The sequence below is a fragment of the Gallinula chloropus genome (assembly GCF_964237585.1).
Source record: "Gallinula chloropus genome assembly, chromosome: Z".
NCBI lineage: Eukaryota > Metazoa > Chordata > Aves > Gruiformes > Rallidae > Gallinula > Gallinula chloropus.
Window position 1 is genome coordinate 60,524,814 of NC_140089.1, and position 20,493 is coordinate 60,545,306.

At 44.1% G+C, this 20,493-nt stretch overlaps 1 protein-coding gene across 1 annotated transcript in view; it reads right to left on the bottom strand.

Moving 5' to 3' along the window:
- Positions 1–538: 538 nt before the first annotated feature.
- Positions 539–20,493, bottom strand: part of DMRT1 (doublesex and mab-3 related transcription factor 1) — a gene marked incomplete at both ends in the record, with an annotated part of 56,822 nt that continues 36,867 nt past the window's right edge. Inside the window, one exon of the mRNA XM_084278620.1 lies at positions 539–678. Coding sequence (XP_084134746.1) covers positions 539–678 — 140 coding nt within the window. The remainder of the gene's footprint in view (positions 679–20,493) is intronic.

Consider the following 20,493-nt stretch of genomic DNA (forward strand, 5'->3'; position numbering starts at 1 on the left):
TAACTTTTTAGGGGCTTGTTTACTTGCAGTTTAGATTGCAATCTAAAGCAAGGCACTCAACCGTAATATGCAAAATATGTTAATTTGGCAACACGAGTAGAAAACGCCCGGGGCCGAGCACCAGCACTAGTCTATAAGGAACCATTAAAAATACACGATGGGATGATGTTTCTCAGAGATGGGTTATCAGGTTCCCCACCCCCTCGCCCGTGCGCGGAGAGAGGCGGGCGCACGACACTCGGTTATCCCGGCTCCCTCGGGCCCCGGCCCGCATTTCGGAGACGCTTTTCTCCGCCTCTGCCTTCGCCCGGACGGCGACCCCTCCGCCCCGCAGGCCAGCGTCGGAGACAGACCACCGGCTTCCGGAGAGCGGCCGCGGGGGAGCCGGCATCCCGCACCTATAAAGAAGAAACCGAACACCCCCCTTCCCCCCACCCCCCTTATCCCCGCAACCCTCAAGCAGAACAAGCAAACCGTGAACGCTGCCGCGCCGACCCGCCCCAGCGAATCCCGTCGCGCCGTGCGTGCCGCGCCCTGCCTACTCGCCGCCCTCCAGGACGGGGCTCACCGCGAAGGCGCCGGGCTCCGGCGGGGGCTCGCACTCCAGGTCTCCCTTGGTGCTCTCGCTGCTGGACAGGCATCCCAGGCCGGAATCTTGGCTGCTGGGCGGCGAAAACACTGAGAGTCGGGGGAGAGACAGAAAAACACAGTGGCTGAGACACCCCTGCTCCGAGGGGGGACGCGCGGGCCTCCCCTCCCAGGGAAGAGGGGCGAGGGGCTGCGCGTCCCCCTTGCATTGTGGGGTGCTGGTCTCCTCCTCTGGCCAAGGTGAACGCAGTGGGAGTAGCGATGGGGGAAAACAATTTCAGGTCTGGAGGCCGCAACCCCTCCGAGCCCCTGGAAACTCACACGCCCTTCAGACCTAAGGGCCTTGGCTCAGGCAGCCCGAGGTTAAGGCCAAATATTAAAGAATTTAAAACTAATATAGGGATAGGAACGGTTGCAACATTGCAATTTACAGTCGATACAAAAACCAAGTAAAAGGGTCTCTGACCTTCCTAACCTTAGATGAGTTGAGATCCACCCCCAACACTCCCTTCCTGCCTACCGTGAATATAATTAAGGGGAAGCTGCAGTGGTAATTTCTCTCCTCATTAACTTCCTGATTGGTTTCAGGCTCAGGATTCCAGCGGGCGGCAGTTTGTCACCAATTCCAAATGGCCAATCGTTAATACTAATGTTTGTGTAACTAACTGCCAGCATCTGCCACGGCTCCTTGTACAACAATAATAGTGAAAGGGTAACATTAGTGCTTCCCGTGTTAATTCAGATTCTGTTCATCAATAGGAAAATCTATGATGTAATTAGCAAAATGCAATGGTAGTTGAGGCAGTCGTGGGGAACTAAATCACGACGGGAGCTCCACAAGCCCCAGACACCTTAATCAACAATACTTACTATGTTCCAGATTTTACTGTTTAGTGGAGAGTATTAACAGGCTGTTATCTTTTAAAATAGAATATTGTTTACAACTGCTGCTTGTTTAGAAGCCATGATGAATCTAGTACAACCACACGAGAACAAGGGACCTGGATTTGAGGCTGAAACTCCATCCCTGCACCGCACCGCTGGGCTCAAGTGAGCAGCTCCCCCATGCGTGAGCCCTGGGTGCTGTGCAGGCTCTGGGGACTTGTAGCATGTCCAAAGTTCAATGAAAAACAAAAGGTCAGTCTTGACTTTCATCGCTAGGCAAACCCAAATGGATTTAAGGGAAGCAAACAGCAGCCATCTGGGTCTACCCTGTCACTGGAAAAATGAGAAATGCACCAACATCCTATTTCCGTAGTACCATACGTTTCTGCAGCTCAGCTTCCTGATTCAGCTTCATTTTAAATGTTACACTGGTTACCAAGAGACAGAAAAGTCATTCTGGAGTTAAGTCTCACGTATCATTGCCATCTACTTTTCATGTGACTAAATAAAATGGCAATCTGTTCCTTTCAGGGAGTTCTGCCCATTTTTGTCATTGCACAACATGGCTCCTTGACTTCACACCCCTTTCACGCATGTAATGGGACAAGTAAGGCTCTAACATCACCCCACCAAAGCAGATTCCACTGATGTCTATCTAAAATAAACATTTTTTCGCTTAACCTCATGAATGGGATTACTGATCCCTACAAATATGTCTCATCCGAGCTAAAAGACAAAGAACTGCTTAGATACGAGGGAGAGACAAACTTCCAACAGGCAACTTCTAACAGTTTTTTGACATCCTGTGAATGCTGCTAATGTTTTAATGACACAGAAAGGGTCTGGAGCATCATGCACTCCTCTGCTATGTGGTCAAAGGCAAAGAAGAGCCAAACACGTTTCCCCAACATCTCTGGGCCTGAATAACCACTGGACTGCTTGTCATGGTTCTGCCTCCAGGCTGGTTCTGCCCCCCAGCCTGGAGCTGAGCACTACACAGGGAAAAAAACCAAGGCAAACCTCATGGGTTTGGGTAAGGACAGTATACTGGGACAGCAGAGAGAGAAATAACAATAATAGGACTTAGTGCAATAGGACTATAGGAATTACAGCAAAAATATATGAAAATGGTGACACACAAAGCAGTTTCTCACTCAACTGTACAACTCAGAACATACAGGTCAGAGCCATCCCAAACCTGGACCATCTCCAAAAACTGTGTGTCCTGAAGCCATGGGCTCCTCCCCTCACCAGCCCCCCTTTATGTTGAGCATGATGTGATTTGGCCTAGAATACCCTCTCTGTCCAGTTCAGGTCACCTGTCCTGGCAGTGTCTCCTCCCAGCTTCCTGGGCACCCTCCTGCCTTCCCATTAGCAGGGACAACTGAACAACTGAAAAGTCCCTGACTGCTTGGCAATAACTGAAACCATCAGGGTGTTATCAGCACTGCTCTCATCCCAGTTCCCAAACACCATTACACCAACTGCTACAAAGAAAATTAACTATATCCTAGCCAAAACCAGGACACTGCCGGCGGAAGCCCCTAAAGCAGGTTAGAACAGCACTTGGGTAACATGCAACTGGGAACAACTTTGTAGATTATTACTTTCTCTAGCCCACCAACCCTGAAATACAGAAGCACTGCAGGATCAGGAATGCACCTTGCGAGGTACCAGAGCCAAGCTCTCCTCTACCGTGAGAACATACCAGGCAATTTCTGATGCCATGTTTCCTACCTTCCCTTTTCAGTGAGGTTGATGGTGGAGTCCAAGGAGCAGTCACATCTCCTGAGTGTCTGGGTGAGGGTAAGTCTGTGATTGAGGTATCATCACTGCCTAAAAGCTCCTAGGACTTGAACCAGGTGCAAACATATAGGTTAGGGAAAAGGAGTAGAGGAAGAAAGGAATGTTTCTCCTTCTCTGGAAGGGAAGCTGGCTCACTTGGTCAGCCAGGCTCAAAGCATTCATTGGGTGGCCTAGTCTGCATCACACACCCATGATATGAAACACACCTTATTTCAGGTGAGTAACTTGGTGTGGTTCGTGCTTTGACTACTACAAAATGATAGAACAAAGATGCTCTGTAGGTCTACACCCCAAAGTCAAAGGGGAAATCACCTCCAAAAAATGCAGCCATTGGTCCCTCTCCTGCCATGTGCTAGAGACTAAAAGGTCATCTAGGGGATTAGCTTTTGCCTGCCAACACCACCAGCTTTGGTTGGATCTGTCCGTGTCTGGTATCAGAAATAATTTCATTCTCCATGAGGTACTTTGCATTATGTAGTAAACAAAGAGTAGCATGGCTTCAACAGGACTGGCTGGCACAGGGACTCGGCTCTCTGAAACCTCATTTTGTTCTGATCTAGCAAATCCCAATGTGCTGAGATTTAGGATAAGCTGTAAGGAATCTGTGTTCCCAGGCCCTGGGGCAGAAGTACCAAGCAAGCTATTAGGGCTGAAAGGGGGCAATTTTTTGTTTACTGCCGAGTAGCCAAATGGGCAAAAGGCTTATTTATTTTAAAGGATTTGTTAATATTTTTAGTGTGCATGTGTCTGGAGTGATGGAAAGGCCCATTTTTAAATACTGAGATCTATAAATCTCTGTGACAAACTTACAGAAGGGTTTTTTTTTCTCTAAGTGGGAAGAATCCTACAGAAAACCCACCCAACATGCTACAGCATGGATTTTAAGACCCTACCACAGTAAAACTGCCACTCTGATTTTATGACTGTTTTTTTTTAATGCTTTGTTTTTCTAGCAATTGTAAGTTAATTTATTATAAACCCAGAGAATGACAGAGAGGACAACTCTTTCAGCAAACAGACACCCACATCTGTTTCTCAGCACCTCAAGTGGTGGCTTCTGAGTCTTCTGAAACAATGGAGCTATACCAGTCTTCCAATACTTCCCTTGGAGTATCAGACATCCTGGTCAAACTTCAAATGGAAAGTGTCATTACACGGGAACAGTTCCAGTAACCAACTGATTGGCCTTGAATATCATTGTAGGGTCTGAAGCACTGATCTAAATAACACAGGTTGGTTTTCAATGACTTCCAAACTGATGACATTTTTGACAGCCAGGCAATTTGGGCTACATATGCTGGTCTCTGAATGTGGGTAGAGGTACACAGGTATAGCTGCAGACTCTGAAAACAACCTGACACTACCAAGATATTACATCTAGCAGATGACAGGGCTACTCCTCTAATCAAACCTGCACCGCTTACTCAAACAGACTTCCTCTTCAAGCAAGGACCAGCAATGCTGATAATAAAAGCAAGATACTTGAATTGGGACTTGTAGCTGTAAAAAGGCAGCAAAAGGAAAACGAGCAATTCTGTTCAAGTGTTTTAATCACACAGCAATAAAACGTAGAAGTTCCAAGTTCAAAGAAACAAAACCCATGTTCTTTTTCATTTAGATCTATGAGTTTCATCTGTTTGAGGCTTGCGCCTGATCCTCCCCCACTGCTGTTACACAGCCCTTATCTGTGTAAATAACAGTACCAGAATTGGGTCTGTGACAGTTTTTAAAGACCATTCCTTTATCTAATTACCTTTTCTCCTTCGGAAAACACCTGAATACTTTTGAGCCATATGAATCTGGGAAAAATTTGTAGCTAATATCGCACAGGAAAAGAAGCGAGAAAGGATTCCAACCACAAACACAAAACCTTACATCATCTGACACTGGAAACCGCATTGACTTTTAACATGAGTGATCCCTGGAATTCAGTGGACTGAAAAGAATAACACACTTTCAGTGATGTGAGAAAACAGAAGGATATTCATGCTTGAAAAGTAAATATTTTCCCGAGTTTACATTTAAAAACCTATTAAACTCTCAATAAGGAGCAATTTTTAAAGATTTAAAGCTGAGAGGCACAATCAATTTTTTAAAACTCTTTCACCTTCCTTTTCAGAGAAAAGGAAAACATGTAAGTGTGCCAGTCCCACATGCTGCTAAGGACCACCTCCTGCTGCCTCCCAGTGTGCACACATACAGCCACATGTGCACGACGAAGGGGAGCGGAACCAGACTGCCGCTGGCAGCTTGAGGGCACAGAAGCATCACTGAAGTGTGCCCTCGCTTTCAGTGAGGGTGGACAGGAACCCGTCCTTCATGGTACCTTCTCCACTGAAGCTAAAGCAGGTTCCTTTTGCGAATACCACTGGAAATGGATGCTGCCTAAGCAAGCAGTAACTTCCACTCTAGGCTCCACAGTTCCTACATGAAGTGTCTTGAAAAACAAACAGTCCTGGGAAACTGGTGGCTGTCAAATCAAGAAGCAAGCCATAGTACCTGCCTGAAGGACGCAACAAAGGAGAATGGCACTGGCACTCTCCCCAGGTTTCCATCTCAAGGAATGACACTGGTCTTCTTGGTGCTGCTCTCAGATTTTGTGGGGTGACCAGCAATGCCCTGAAGAAAGGCCGGCATGGTGGCCTGGAAATACCATAGGTTAAATCCAGTTTGAAAACAATGCCGGGTTTCTACTCAAGTCACTTTGCTGCTCAGATCAACCCTTGAGGACTAGCTCTAACACACACAGCCAGCAAACAGGCTGTCAAGCTACAGCAACTACCATAACACACGTGGCAACTACCTGACAAAAGCATTAGGTCAAAAAACCCCTAAACAAATTAAAAAAACCAAGAAACAACAACCACCACAACAAGCACACACACACCCCTGCCCCCACACCAATCCAAACATAAACCCAAACCCAACCCACAAAGAAAAAAGAAAAGTTACTGCTGCAAAACCAGACAGTCCAAGAGAACTACTGGAACCATCTCAGTTGCTAAGAAGGAGTCATACACAAAAAGAGATAGAAAAAGCACAATTTTCCTATTACGGAGAAAGTGTTACAGTGGCAACAAGACTGCCAGGGTCTGTCCTGAACTTGCTATCATCCTAACGTGGGCAAAATGAAACCTTAATGCAAAACATGCAGAAAGGCCAAATTAAGTCCTCCTATGCAACCTCCATTTAGCTGTCTCTCACTGTTGGAGTGCTCAACTTTATGTTTCCCAATGTTCAACTCTAAGCACAGAGTTAATTAACAAAAGGACAAATTCTGTGTCCTCTGAATCACCCCCATGATTTATTCCCTGACTGTTTTGAAAAGATGGAGGACTCCTGGCTCACACTAGGGTGAAGAAGCCAGTGTTAGTAGGAAGCTGTTCTTCATAAACCAGCCATGCAAGGGGATTAGTCTGGTATTCGGCTCTGTGTAGACCTAACATAAGGCACCAGCAGCTAGAGGCCTGCTAGAAGGCCACAGAGAAACTGCAAAATGTTAAGAAAATGAAAAGACAAACTTTTGTCATCTGTGTCTTGAAGACTTGCTTTGAGCACAAAGATTCTTTCTTTGCTTAAGCTGCAGTCACTCATGTTTCTGAAGGATGAGTACACTTGGTAAATCCCCAGTATCTTTCAGTTCTTTTGCTTTTACTCTGGACGAATTAACCTAAAAAATCCAAACCTTTCTTGTCTCTTTCCTCACATCTCTTGCTGAGGATAAATGTTGGGATTAAACGGTTCCTTACTGAATCAGAATTCCTGCCAACATCTGCAAATGCAAAAATATGCTACAAATGGACTGTATTGACTGTCCTTCTCCTCCCATCCCTGAGGCCTCATCACAGATCTGGACCAGGTGCTGGGTCCCATAGGGAAAAATTCTGGAAGCCCACCCAAAGCCAAGGGTTTCTGCTTAGTGCAGCTGGTCACCACAACACAGTACTGGCACAGGCTTCTTAGAAGCAGTGTTACACACAACAGCGAGCAAGACAAGGCATTACCCTAAGAGGGAGGCTGATACTGAGTAACAGCAGGGGGCTAATGGAAACCCTGCTACAGATCCCTTGTAAAACCAAACTCTGTGTTACACACACCACCTGACACGCCTGCGACTTTTGATCACTACGTTATGGGCTGTCCTGACTAATGCAGGCCAATTTACGAGAAAATGGGAGTGGTGCTCTTTTTCGGCCTTGCATGTTATTGACACAAGGGCAACCAGTCCAGCTCTAGGAAAGTATGTCTGTGGATATTTTCAGGCTGACAGGAAGCTTCAAGAGCAACAAGCAGAGCTGCTTTTTGATCCAAAAATAAAATACCAGCCTAAGGACACGGAACTGTAAACATGTCCTGTCTGTGCCTCTTAACAGAGGTATACTATTTCACAGTAGAGACCTTTCTCCCTTCTCAAACACCTACCCTTCTCACTAACATTTAAAGCAATTAGGATTATCTTGGATGCCCACAGTGGGGTATATTCATTGTGTATTATCAAATAGCATTAATTCTTGGCATTAGGAACTTGGGATAAAAGGTAAAGATCTGAATGGTGATTTTTTATTCAGCATGCTTTACCACGGATTATCTCATTCTTTTCCAGTTCATGCTTGCACTTTTAGCAACTAAGAAAGTGGGGCTAGAGCCAATGTAATTAGAAACCAGAAGCTGAAGAAAATATCCTTTTGTTGAACTCCCTCACCTCTGGCTTTAAATTCTCTTACAACAATATGTGACACAACGAAACAAGGTTTTCCATTTCTTATCCACCACCATTTAGACAGGGAGGATGTAGAGATGACATTTGGGAAGCACAGATTTTTTTCCTAAGACTCCAAAGCCTACCTGGAAACTATAGAAATGCACTACAAAGCAGTCACCCTACATGCTTCCCGGAGCAGACCAGCAATGACAGACCAACACTTTCTGCTATCACCAGCGTGACATTCTGAGGCCAACAATGCCACTAAGCCACTGCTGCAGGCTAGAAAAGGCATGGTGAACCTCTGGTTTAATGGTTTCACACAGGCGTTTTCTGTTTTGGAAGATACGAAGATAAATGTTCTCCAGGAATGGGACCTCTCAATGTAAAGCAGAGGTTTCCCACTGCTGGGTAACAAGGTAAATATAAATTTCTGTAAAGGGTTTTCTAGGCCATCTCTAAGTGTAAACAGTCCGCGCACCTCTCCTTCAGGCCGTGACTCCGTGTTATGACTACCAGCACACCTGCTTTAGGAGACCCCTACTTCCTCCAGACATTTATAGTCTACCATGATAGGGCAAAGCCCAATGGTTTCCAAGGCCGTACTCAAAACTGGAAGCCATCAGACAATGCTTTTGAAGGAGTTTCTCTTTCAAAAAGGGGGGTGGGGGAAGGAGAAGCCCAAACCATTTCAAGATTTGAGAGCAGTCTTGCAAAAATATGAGTAGGCACTTATTTCCAGAGAAGTCATATAAAAACAGTGGCTGTGAGGGATGTGGGCATTTGGAGACCTGCCACCAGCTGAGGAGCAGCAAGGAATCTCAGAGGAATTAGGTGATCTGCTTCATCATGTAAGAAGGCTGTGGAAAAGCTGGGACCTTTTATCTCTTTATTACTGCAGGTCGGATACTACTTCTCTATTCCACACACTGGGGACTGCTGCGCGATAAAAAAAGCGATGTCCCTGGTGTGTTGTACTCACACGACTGGAGAAAGAGGAAGCTCTGAGGGGGGAAAAAAAGAACTCAATGTTTTTCTTGTTCATATAGTAATAAAAAAATGTTCTAACACCACAATTAAAACACATGTATAGGTATTTTTCACAAGAAACATCTAATTATCTTGCCAGCTGCGATGTGCATGCCCACATGTCTGTTGTGGGAATTCATCCTGCCAGGACTGGTTTTGCACAAAATGGCTTACTGCAGGGCAAGAGGCCTGGTACTCCCTAGGCTCTTCCACTGTTGGACACAGGAACAAGGCAGGGATCTTGGTGGCCCTCCATGCTCTTCCTATACGGCTACCTTTGAAGACAGGTCTATTAAACGAACTGCATTTTTTGAAGAAGTCTTTTCTTTCCCAGGACAAAGAAAACAAATGATTCCAGAGATCCAGGTCAGAAAAGGCCACTACGATGTGAACAGGTGTCAACCTCTGGTGGCAAAGCAAAACCAACAGACTGCCTATAACCTCCAAATCTAGGGACAGGAGTCACACAATCATAGGATGGTTTGGGTGGGAAGGCACCCACAAAGGTCATCTAGTCCAACACCTGTGCACGGATGTCTTCAACGGGACCAGGCTGCTCAACCCAACATTGAATGTTTCCAGGGATGGGGCATCTACAGCCTCTATGGGCAACCTGTTCCAGTTCCTCACCACCCTAGTTGCAAAAAAAAAAAGTTCTTCCTTCTATTCAGTCTGAACCTACCCTCTTTTAGTTTAAAACCCCTTGGACTATCACAACTAGACACCACTAAAAGGTCTGTCACCATCTTTTTTATAAACTCCTAAGTACTGAAGCGCTGCAAAAAGGTCTCCCCAGTACCTTCCGTTCTCCAGGCTGAAAAACTGGACTCCCCATCCATGTGAGCCTGCTGAGAAAAGAAGCTAACTCGTATGCAGCTGAGCCTTCCACTTATGCTGCTGTGAGTTTGCAGAAACATGTGATTTCAGCATAAAACATCAGTGAGTTGGAATTTTTCCGAAGCAGAAGCTTTGATCAGAACAATTTCCAGCCATGTCTGAAGAAGAAATCACAGTGTCATCTCTGTATGCCCTACAATCCCCTTGGGTATCATTTGGGAACCTCAAGCTGATTTTACAGAGACTGATTTACTGTTCCTCCGTGGCCTGCATCTTCTCCTACGCTAACGACACAGGTTCTTCCATACTTCCCCCACAAGACCTAACCCACAAAGGTGACTGGAATGGACACCCCCAGCTACCACCAACTAGCAGCAACATTCACATATGCTTAGCACAGTGGCTGCGTGGCAGCATGTGATGATGAAGGGACAAAAAGCCACTGGGTTCCTCTTTGTGGGATGAACTGCTGAGACTGCAGAGTGACACACAGACAGATGTGGGAGCTACTTTGAGGAAAGGTCTCACATGCTACATCTCCCAGTGCAGCACATGAGACAGCTAGTGACTCCTGAATCCACATCTACTTCTGGGCATCACTACTGTATAGCTGTTTTATTTTGCTTGGTGCATATATTTAAAACCTGTCCAAACAAGAAGTCCCCTGTGAATAGCTACCTCTATAGGAATCCATCATCCTACCTAGGAAATGTGTTGCTGTTTTCCAAGATTTGTGGCAAGAATAGTTTTCTTTTGAAAATAAATGGCAGTTTTAAAGGGAAGAGTGCACTCGAGGTTCAGGATAATGTTATCAAGCAGCAGGATGTGTGGAGCTACAAAAAAAGAGCATTAGATTTCTTCCTTGTGTAGCTACACTACAGGAAGGAAACAAGATCCTAAGAGCTTTAAAAATCACATACACCTTTTTTGGTGTTCAGCACAGAAATCCAAACATAACACTATTTTGGCTGAATGCCTCTCCATTCTTGGGTCAGAAAGGCCATTAATCTTCACCAGTGTACCAGGAAGAAAAGGAGGGTATCACAGTTTGCACAACCCCGGGACCAGCCGTATAAATGTAAATGTTAATTCTGGTCACTGGTCTTTACATTTTTATTGTTGCCAATGTCACTTTCAATCTATAAAACAAGGATTAAATCCATGCTCATTGCCATCAATCATAATGTTCAAAGAGTAACCAAGCAGATAATAACGATGGGCTCGTCTCTTTCAGGTTTTAACGACAGTCTTAATTTTAGAAAATACTGGCTCATTGCAAAAGTGCCTTATCATAAAGCTTGACTTCTCGGGCATGATTTGCAAGCTTCCAGAATTCAAAAGGCTGCTAGACAAGGAGAGAAATTTTTCTAATGAAAATTATCTATTGTGATAGATACAACAATTTTGCACTTGCAAAGGATAGATTTAATTTTTTATTTTAATGCTCTTACGATACAAGCTTCTCTGCTGGGAAGGGAGAAAACAAGGACCAGCAACTCACATTGCACCAGCAAAAGCAGCAGGTTCATCACTGACGAAGGCTGTACTCACCAATGACTGTGCTCAAAATTGAACAAGAGAGAAGAAAGATGCTTTATCCTTTACAGCTAACGATTTAAGTGAATCTGGAGTTTAAAAAGACCAGAAGGCTTTAAAGTGACTTAGTATTACCATGGCATTAGCATTTCTAATATTAACTTTAACTTGAAAGTAAGTCAAGCAGATTTGCAGTAAAATGGTTTGCTGGGTATTGATGAAATATGCTGCACAAGATGGGTATATGCCTGAACAGAGTAAAAATGTTGCTACTTATTTTAAAGTGAGATTTATGCCCTCTAAAGTTTAGGAATCCCATTGCAATAAGTCACAATACTTGAGAAAATAAGGACAAAAACCAAACACAGAACATTTTTGAGGTAGTCAAATAAGTTAAATGAAGTGTCACACAACATTAGGCGTAAGACAGACCCGCTGTGTTATATTTATTTCCACAAACACAAAAGCAGCATTAAATGCAGACTGTGAAACACTGGTGTGGCAGGGAGGCTGGTGCTGCTCCAAGATGAGGAGTCAGCCTCTGGCTGACCATGTACTACCAACTGGAGAAGGGCACGGTCTGCACCCATGATGCTTGCTGCTGGTGCTGCCAGCGGCACCTTCCCAGGTCCAGGAAGTCCTGCTGACATCCCACAGCCATGGCAATGCAGACCTGGTAGGACAGGCAAGCCACCTCTTCAGGATCCTGACATCAGCTGCCTTGCTAGGAAGGTCCAGACTCCTCTGAGATCATAGTTAACTGTCTACAAGCTGTAGGTCAGCAGGGCCCAAAAGACTTGGTCTTTTTACTTTCCTACCAGGGAACCAGGTCACTTGTGCCACGGTTCTTGTGCCATCATTCCTTACTAAGGTTACTGTAACGGACTCGAGTGTATCTGACCAATTTTCAACATGTGCTTATCTTGCCCTTGCTTGCCATGGTCGAGAGTCAGGAAAGTGAACCTTAAGCCATGTTTAAGTGGCAGAGAAGTTCTAAAATAAATAAATAGAAAATTAGAATTATTGTCATGTCTTGTGGAAAAAAAATTAAGATGGGTTCTTTGGGCCTGGCAGGCACAGTAGGTGCAGCAAGAAAAGCAGATCAAGTGATCCATGCTGGACAGTTGAGTCAGAGGCGCAGAGGTCACCACATGATGAGGGGCTCCTCTCTCCTCACTCCTTTCTAACTGCAGTTTAGGCAGCTGCAGCTTCATCTGCATTAGTCCCTGCAAAAGTATCCACAAAACAGGAATAGAGTAGACCTTTCTCATGAAGCTGGTGTTGTTTCGGTCTGATACAGATTCTGTTTGCACAAACCCATGTGGCATTTATGGCTTGGAAAAAATAGAGACTCAGTCCACTAAATTAAAGTAACTGGAAACACTTGTGACTCAAGGAGGAGCAGAGGCAAGATGTGTTTGACACAGCTGGCAGAGACAGCTTTATGAACTAGAACTTTGTATTTATCTGAGAGGGAACTGCGACACCCGAGATGAGCAAAGTTTCGATGTAGAGCATTTAGGATGTTTTAAACTGTTAATTAAGGTTACATGACTAGCTCAAATCTGACTCAGACGGAAAATTATCAAAATGTGTTTCATATTGCCAAAAGCCAATTCAAAAATAATCTAAAAAAATCTGGTGTCAACAGTTATCTCAGGGTGGGAAAATAAAACACTCCTTGCAGTGTCTGCAAAATGCTCTGAGACAGAACTTGAAAGGGAAAATGATTTATAAATGAACAGGAGAGAGAGCTCATTGATTTTTCTTTTCCTTTCATGTCCAGAAAGGAAACAAAACTAGTGACAAACTGGACTGAAAACATTATTTTACTTTCAGCTGTCTAAGACATGATTAGTGCCATGCTTGGGGTAAATAAACATGCTACCCACAGCATACGGGGGTGTGACTCAGATCTTGTGCAAACCTTCTACTCCTGGAACTTCACTCATATTGTGAAATTAAGTATCAGTCATAGAGTTGGCATTGTAAAATTACAAAAAAGCAGGAAGCGAATGCAAAGAAAATAACAACTGATTGGTTTATTTCGAAAAGAACCACAGAGAGTCCTATAGGGTTAGTTCAGCTTCCCACTGTCGCCAGGTCCCATATTAAAATGAATGCCAACAAATTAAAGTGTTCAATTCCGAAGACACTTAAAAAAAACTTTCTAGAACCTTCTACGCTTTAAAGAGAAGCGTATTTCAACAGTAAATCCCCTCCCCCTTCCACCCCCCCTTCCCTGCTCTACCCGTTTAAAGCACTGCTGAAGTGAGCCGTAACATGCCCACCTGATGTGTTCAGATTTTATCGCATCTTGTCCAGCACGTCGCTGCCGAGCTGGGGTAGACCCTTTTGTAGCCGAACTGGGGTACACCCCAGAGAAGTGTTAGAGACGTGCGATGGCACCAGAGGTATGTCGTCGCACGGTTGTGTCACCGCACATGGGCATCAGCATGGGACAGCCACTACCCTGTCTGAAACTACCAGGCCACTTCGAGTTTTCTCCTTCAACGCCGCCATCAGCACTACGAGCTTAATGGGGATGCTGACACCCTCCTAACTCAGAGGGCAGAGCAGAGTCCCTCTCCTATGCTGATTATTCACAATGAGCATGAATCTGCACTTGTATATGGTCTTACGTGTGGAAGCAAATACTTCTATAGCACAGCAACTCCACTGCCTTTGCACCCGTGCAGCAGGACGTCTGTCATTCTTCCTTTTTTTCAAGTGAAAAAAACGCTTTGTCTAAATAGCTCTTTCGGCGTTCTTGGTACGTCAGGCTAATGAAATGTCACTTGCGAGCAGAAAGCAGCTCTAACACTTGCACGTCTGGTCCACTTCAACAGGTTTGGAAGAAAAATGTAATTTATAATAGCCTATTTAGCTCTGCAACAATTGCCCTTCAAAACCCGAAGCAGAACAATGTAATTGAACGTACATGCCTTCTTCACTGCAGGAACCTCAAACAGCCGCAGGCAAGAGCTAATATAGATGTAGTACACGGCATTAAAAGAGTGCTGGATGCTGTAAGCTAGCAATTATCCTGGTATTTAACCAAATCTATCGCTCATCAGGAAAGCGTTTAGTGCGGTAGTCAGAGCGAGACAGGCTGACAGGGAGCACAGCTACTTAACTGTCCCCTCCAGCGATTACACTTTCTCAACCTGAGAGTCATGTCAAATTAAACAACTACACATTGACTTTTCACTTCTCTAAACATTAAGGTATGATTGACAACTTCTGGGTGCTGTAAGACAGTCATTATAATCAGCCAACACACTGTTAGCTTATTTATGGTGAGGTTTTTGGTTTTTTTTTCCCTATTCCGAGCGATTTCCTCCTGGACTATTTTTTTTTTTTTGCAGATACACTGGCTCTGAAGCCTTGAAGGGTCACAAAAACCAAACGCGGCTCCCCCCTCCCCCCCCCCCCCCGAAAGTGTGTTCCTAACACACTTTGTATGTGTGTGAGAAAACAATACAAAATTAAGTGACTTAAGCTGGCACACACGGTACGCGGGTTTTTTTGTTTTGTTTTTTCTAACCCCCCAGTCAGCACTTTACGCTTTTAACTCAAAAGTTGGAGCTGTCTGGGCAGCAACAACCGGACGCCAGCACTTCACTAAATAGTGTTATTGTGGCACCTTTCTGCAGGATTTCTCCCAGTGCTTGCCCTAACTCCTGGAATTCTCTTTCACTCTGCGTGGTTCAGACACTGCAAGAATGGGAAATTAAACTACAAACTGTGCAATAGTGTTCTGAGTATATATTTTCAAGTTTCCTCAGGCTATCACAGCGTCCCTGTGCCAAGTCACTGCTTACTATATATATCCGAAGACTGTGGCTCAGTAAAGTTACTAGAAACCTAACAGGTACATCTAGCAGTCAAGGTTGTGAAGAAATACATCCCTTTGATTTTCTATGAAACATTTTGGCACCTGAAAACACTACATTTTAAGTGACAGCTTTACTCTCCACCCCTCTAATTCAAGCTACAAGAGTAACATAAAAAAAAGTCCACACTTTCTCCTCTCAAAATAAAAGGAGAAAGTAAATAAATAATAATTTGTAAATAACGTTTTAACACTTCTACCCTTTTATGCCCCAATCACCTCTTAAGAAACTTCACACTGGATCCTTTAGAGCTTCTGGTAAAGAAGCAAGTGAGATTAATACTGTATCATTAAGCTAATTACAAATATGAACAAGTTTAAAATGCTACAGGTATGCCCGGAAGACTCCTTATTTACGTGACTAGTAGATCTGAAGCTTTACGTTTATTCTGCCTGCAGCAGACTGCAAAGTAAACTTTGCAGTTTTGATGTTTGTTTTTAAAACACAGGATGTCAACTAAATAAAATCAGTAACATTTGTGGAAACTATACTGAGCTAGGAAAGTATGGTTTCACCACAGGATTAGTACTCAAAGCAAAAAACAATTACATGAGCTGAAAACAGTTAAGGAGGACAAATGAAGTATAGTTATGTCTCCTCTCCAGTAGTACCAACTGCAGTCCCACTCCTTTTTCCACTTCTGAACTGTATTCAATACCTGAGCATGGGTCTCAGAAATATAAAATTAAATACAACAGTATTTTGAAAATCTAAAATTAAATACAACAGTATTTCAAACATTCCATCTAGTTAAAAAACAGGCAATAATAAATGCAAGAGACTTCGTTGGGTAGTCCAGAACATGCCAGCTCTGTTTCACAGAGGACAAAGCAGTCACAGCACCCAAGACAGTGAAATATAACTCAATTTCCAGATTTTGCAGTGTAGCACTCAAGTAACAACATCACATATTAAAAATGTTGCTTGTCTATCTCCATTATTTTCTTTCTTTTCTTTCGAATCACCAAGTACCTAGCTATCACTGAAGCAAGCTACTGTCCTTGCCTGTCGGCCACCCAACACAGCATGCTTTCCACTTCATGTGGCTATTGATCTTTAGCTCCAGGGACATTTCTCAGACTACCAGATCCCACAGACAGCAGAGTCATACCCAAAGACTCAGCCTCAGTTTACTCACACGCAAAACATCTGGCTTATAGTTTGCACTGACTGCATACTTGGGTAACTGGACAAAGACACCTATGATTTTAGTTTATTCTCAGGTCCATACTGGATAGAAAGGACTAAAACAAGCAGGGAGAATATCTGCCATTCCAGCATGCAGCCAGGTCTATCAGTAACTTTTGTAGTTTCTGTATTTTAAGGTTTCTGGCTAAATCTCCCCCAGATCTTTTGCTCTCATGTTCCTCTCCCAAGCTCTGTGAGACATTTACACATACAAACTTCCCCACCCTCCGCCTCCAAATCCCCAACCCCAACAAAAAACCCACCCAAACCAAAACACAGCAATGGACCTCAGCTCCGTTTCAGCGGTTACAAGCCAGCTGCATCATCTCTATGTGTCAGAAGCAACCTCTGCAGTGCCCTGCTGTGCTGGCTCAGGTGCTCGCAGGGTGCACCTGCAGGCAGCCACCTTCTCCCAAAAGCAACTCATCAGTTGTATGTAACACACTCACCTCACATGTCCCCTGGCTTTGCTACTGAGAAATTCAATGTAAGCACCTGCTACACAAACCCTGCGAAAAAGACAACTAGCGTAAACCAAAAATCCCCTTCCCATTCCCACTCTGTATTTCTATCCAAAAATCATAAAACTATGATATTCAAAGAACTGTATTTTCAACAGTTTGTGGTTTGGGTTTTTTTTTGAAAATAGAAAGCTACTTTGCTGAAAAGCTAGTGGCAAAACTCAGCACTTCAATGAAATACTGAAATACTTCTAAGAAACAGCATAAAAATAAGACAGGGTCCTATCAGAGAAATCTGTATTTGAACATCCACAGTGTTTGTATACAGAATGTGTGCATACCATGTGTGTATCTATATATACAAGTACATATATCTCTATATCGATATAGGCACCCACACACAAGTACAGGTATGTGTAGATTATATATATTATATATAAAGCTAACTTTCAGTCCTCAGAAAACAAAAGCTATCCCCATATAACAGCCAAATTCCTACATAACTCAATTTCGACATCTCATCTGGTGTGAACTGCACTCATTCCTAGTGTAAACCCCAGCGCGCTCTGCAATGATATACTGTAATGTCACATCGCAATCTGGATTTACTATAAAGGGCTGCTGACGAGTTTCAGAGCAGTAAACATTGCTGCGAGGTGTATTTCACACTGAGCTGGTTTTTATGAAGAACACTTCACCGCCCAGCCACGGCACCCAGATGATGAATGGTGAAAGATGCATGACAAGCTTCATCATTGTTTGTAAATCTTAACTGTTCCTGCTCACTAACTCTGCAGGCAATTTTCAAAGACAGCGGCCGACAGAAGGACAGCACAGCTTTCCTGAAGGTTATTCAACTTGTACTTGGCCTAAGCTATGCCTGTGTGGAGCACTGGAAATAAACTTATCGGTTACACTGAAGCATAGAATTAAAAACATTTGATGGGCAGGCATGCTAATGGCTGCTAAATTAAGAAAGCCCATTAAGTACCTTTGGTATCCATCCCCCACCCTGCCCAGCAGGGTTACATACATCATATGCAAGCAACATACCCTGGTATTATTTACACATGCAATATAAATATGCATTTTTATAAAACAGGCAGAACGAATGATGGGCTGTCTGCTCACTAACAGATTTCCCTGTATCCTGTGCAGCTACACACAGAGTAGGACTGTCCCACCACAGCTCCTTTGCCCACTGCTTGCAGGAAAGCTACTTCCGTTCTCTCAGAAGTTCACCCTTGTGACAGGGTGCAATGCACAGAGGATGCACAGTGTGCAAGCACTGCAGTGGGGAGAGATGTTACCCTTTGTTTTCCCTGAGATCATTCTGGTGTGGGAGCAGCGCCATGGACCGCAAAAACCTCTTGCAAGGACTCACAATTCGGCTCATCGCATCCCTGCTCAAGGCGAAGCCAGTCTACACTGCTCTACACTACAGAGCCTCAAGTAGCTCTGTTTCATTTCTGTTTTCTTTTCTTTACCATCAGTAGCAAACAGTTGTGTTGCTAGAGTTTCTCACAATCCGCAAAATGCTGCTTTATAAGCAAAAGAGGCTGCAGAAGAATTAGCTCAGCCGGAGACTCATCTGAGCTGCAAATCTGGTGTGAACCGCAAGATGCTCTATGCAGACCCTCATGTACAGAAGAGATTACAGCTGAGTATGGAGTTAGTTCTCTCTTCTCATAACCAGCCAAGCTACGAGGATGCAACTGCCCATTAAAGCAGAGCAAAGAAGCTTTGTTAGAATTACAAGTCATGCCTGGGTAAGCACACTGTTACGAACACTCTTCTGACAAGATGCTGTTTTATCATTTCATGGTAAAGTTTGTTTTCATATTAATGATTTCTATAAATTTCTGCTTGCAGAGGGAAAAGTTCTGTATCCAGAGGTAATGAAATCAGCGCCAAAGCTGCACCAAGTTTTAAAAGGAAGCAACTCAACTGATGGTGTGGATTTTTCTAGTCAAGTATCCAACATCCTTCCAGAGTGATGAAAAAACCCACAGCCTCACCAGCTGTAGTAACACGCTCCCTCCTACACAAAGAGCTGCTCAAACAGGCAGAAAGGGTTCAGCTTCTCTGACCTATGGGTCTAAAATGCCCTTAACTGCAAAAGAGATTATGCAGAAACCTCCCTGCATTATAGAACATAAAGGAAAAGAGGGAAGGTGTCCGGGGAAAAAACAGAGCCGTTGCTTATCCCAGGACAGAACCCCAGTAAGTGCTTGCGGGGAGGTGTTGATGAAGCCCACCGCAGGACCCAGCATCGTCACATCCACTCTCCAGCATGCTGTCCAGGTGGCATCACCTGCCCCAGCACCCTGCACAGCGGTGCAGGGGCAGGTGAGGGGCTCTGATGCACCCACAGCAAGAGCCAGAAAGAGTGAAGGACATGTGTCAAAGCCAGTCGTTTTCAGACTGAGAGAGACGGGACACCAGGAGGTTTTCTTCATAGGAGAAGGTAGGTTTAAATTTATTGGTTTGGATCTGCAACTGCTGTGACCCACCGTATTGCTAATTTGATTTTCCTCAGAATAGTAGGACTTTACTTAAACCCTTGTTTTACCAACCAATCCTTGCAACACTTACCAGAAATTGATTTTTTAAAACCTTGCACCCTTTGATCCACACTGAAGCATTTATAAATACATCCCATGAAAAAATAAACCCTTTCTTCCACTGCTTAGCAAATGTCTGAGCTGACCCCACTCTGAGTGGATGTGGTTTTGCTGGCGTGGGGAAAGATGGGGTTCCACTGGCATCTCCTGAGGGTTCAGGCTGTCCCACTCTAGCTTTTCTTCTACAGAATGCCAAGTCTTCAAACCAGCAACACCTGCATTTCTACAGAAACAGATTTGGGGGGAAACCCATCAAAATATAGCTTGTTTAGCCAGTCCTGTGGCAGGATCAGCAAGTTGCTCCAGAAGGAACAGTGAGAGCTCATCGGCTGCCCTGGCATGAATCAGCAAAAAGTCATGAATCAAACCTGTTAATTCTGCAGTCGCCCAATGACAAGTTGCTTTGCCACACACACGTTATTTTATTTCTCTGTGGTTTTAAGCGAGCACAACATAAAGGCTGGAGAAAAGAAACTGCTAAAATGATACTTCTAATCAGGAATAAACAGAAGCAGAATGGGGTATAAGCAAATGCTTATGTTAAAACTCTTTCAGGAATTCCCTTCAGAGATTATAAAGTTATTTTACTATTAGTCAAATCTTCACTGATCCAACCTAATTTACAAAATAATCCCTAAATCCAACAACTGTCTAGTCAGCTAAGCCCAAAATTCAACTTCTTGTTGAAAATAAAAGTTGCGTGTTCAAAGGGCCTAAAAAGGTCTGTGAAAGGTCACAATGCACATGCACAGCCAGCAATACAAATCAAGGCTTGCAGAAGCACAGTACAGAACCTGCTTGCCACCCTTGCAGTGAGTGCCTGAGGGCAGCTGCACACAACAGCCATCTGGGGCCAGAAGCAGCAGCGATAGGAATGGACACCCCCCCCCCCCAAAAGAAAAAAAAAAAGAAAAACAGCTGTGTAAAGATCAAGTAATCCA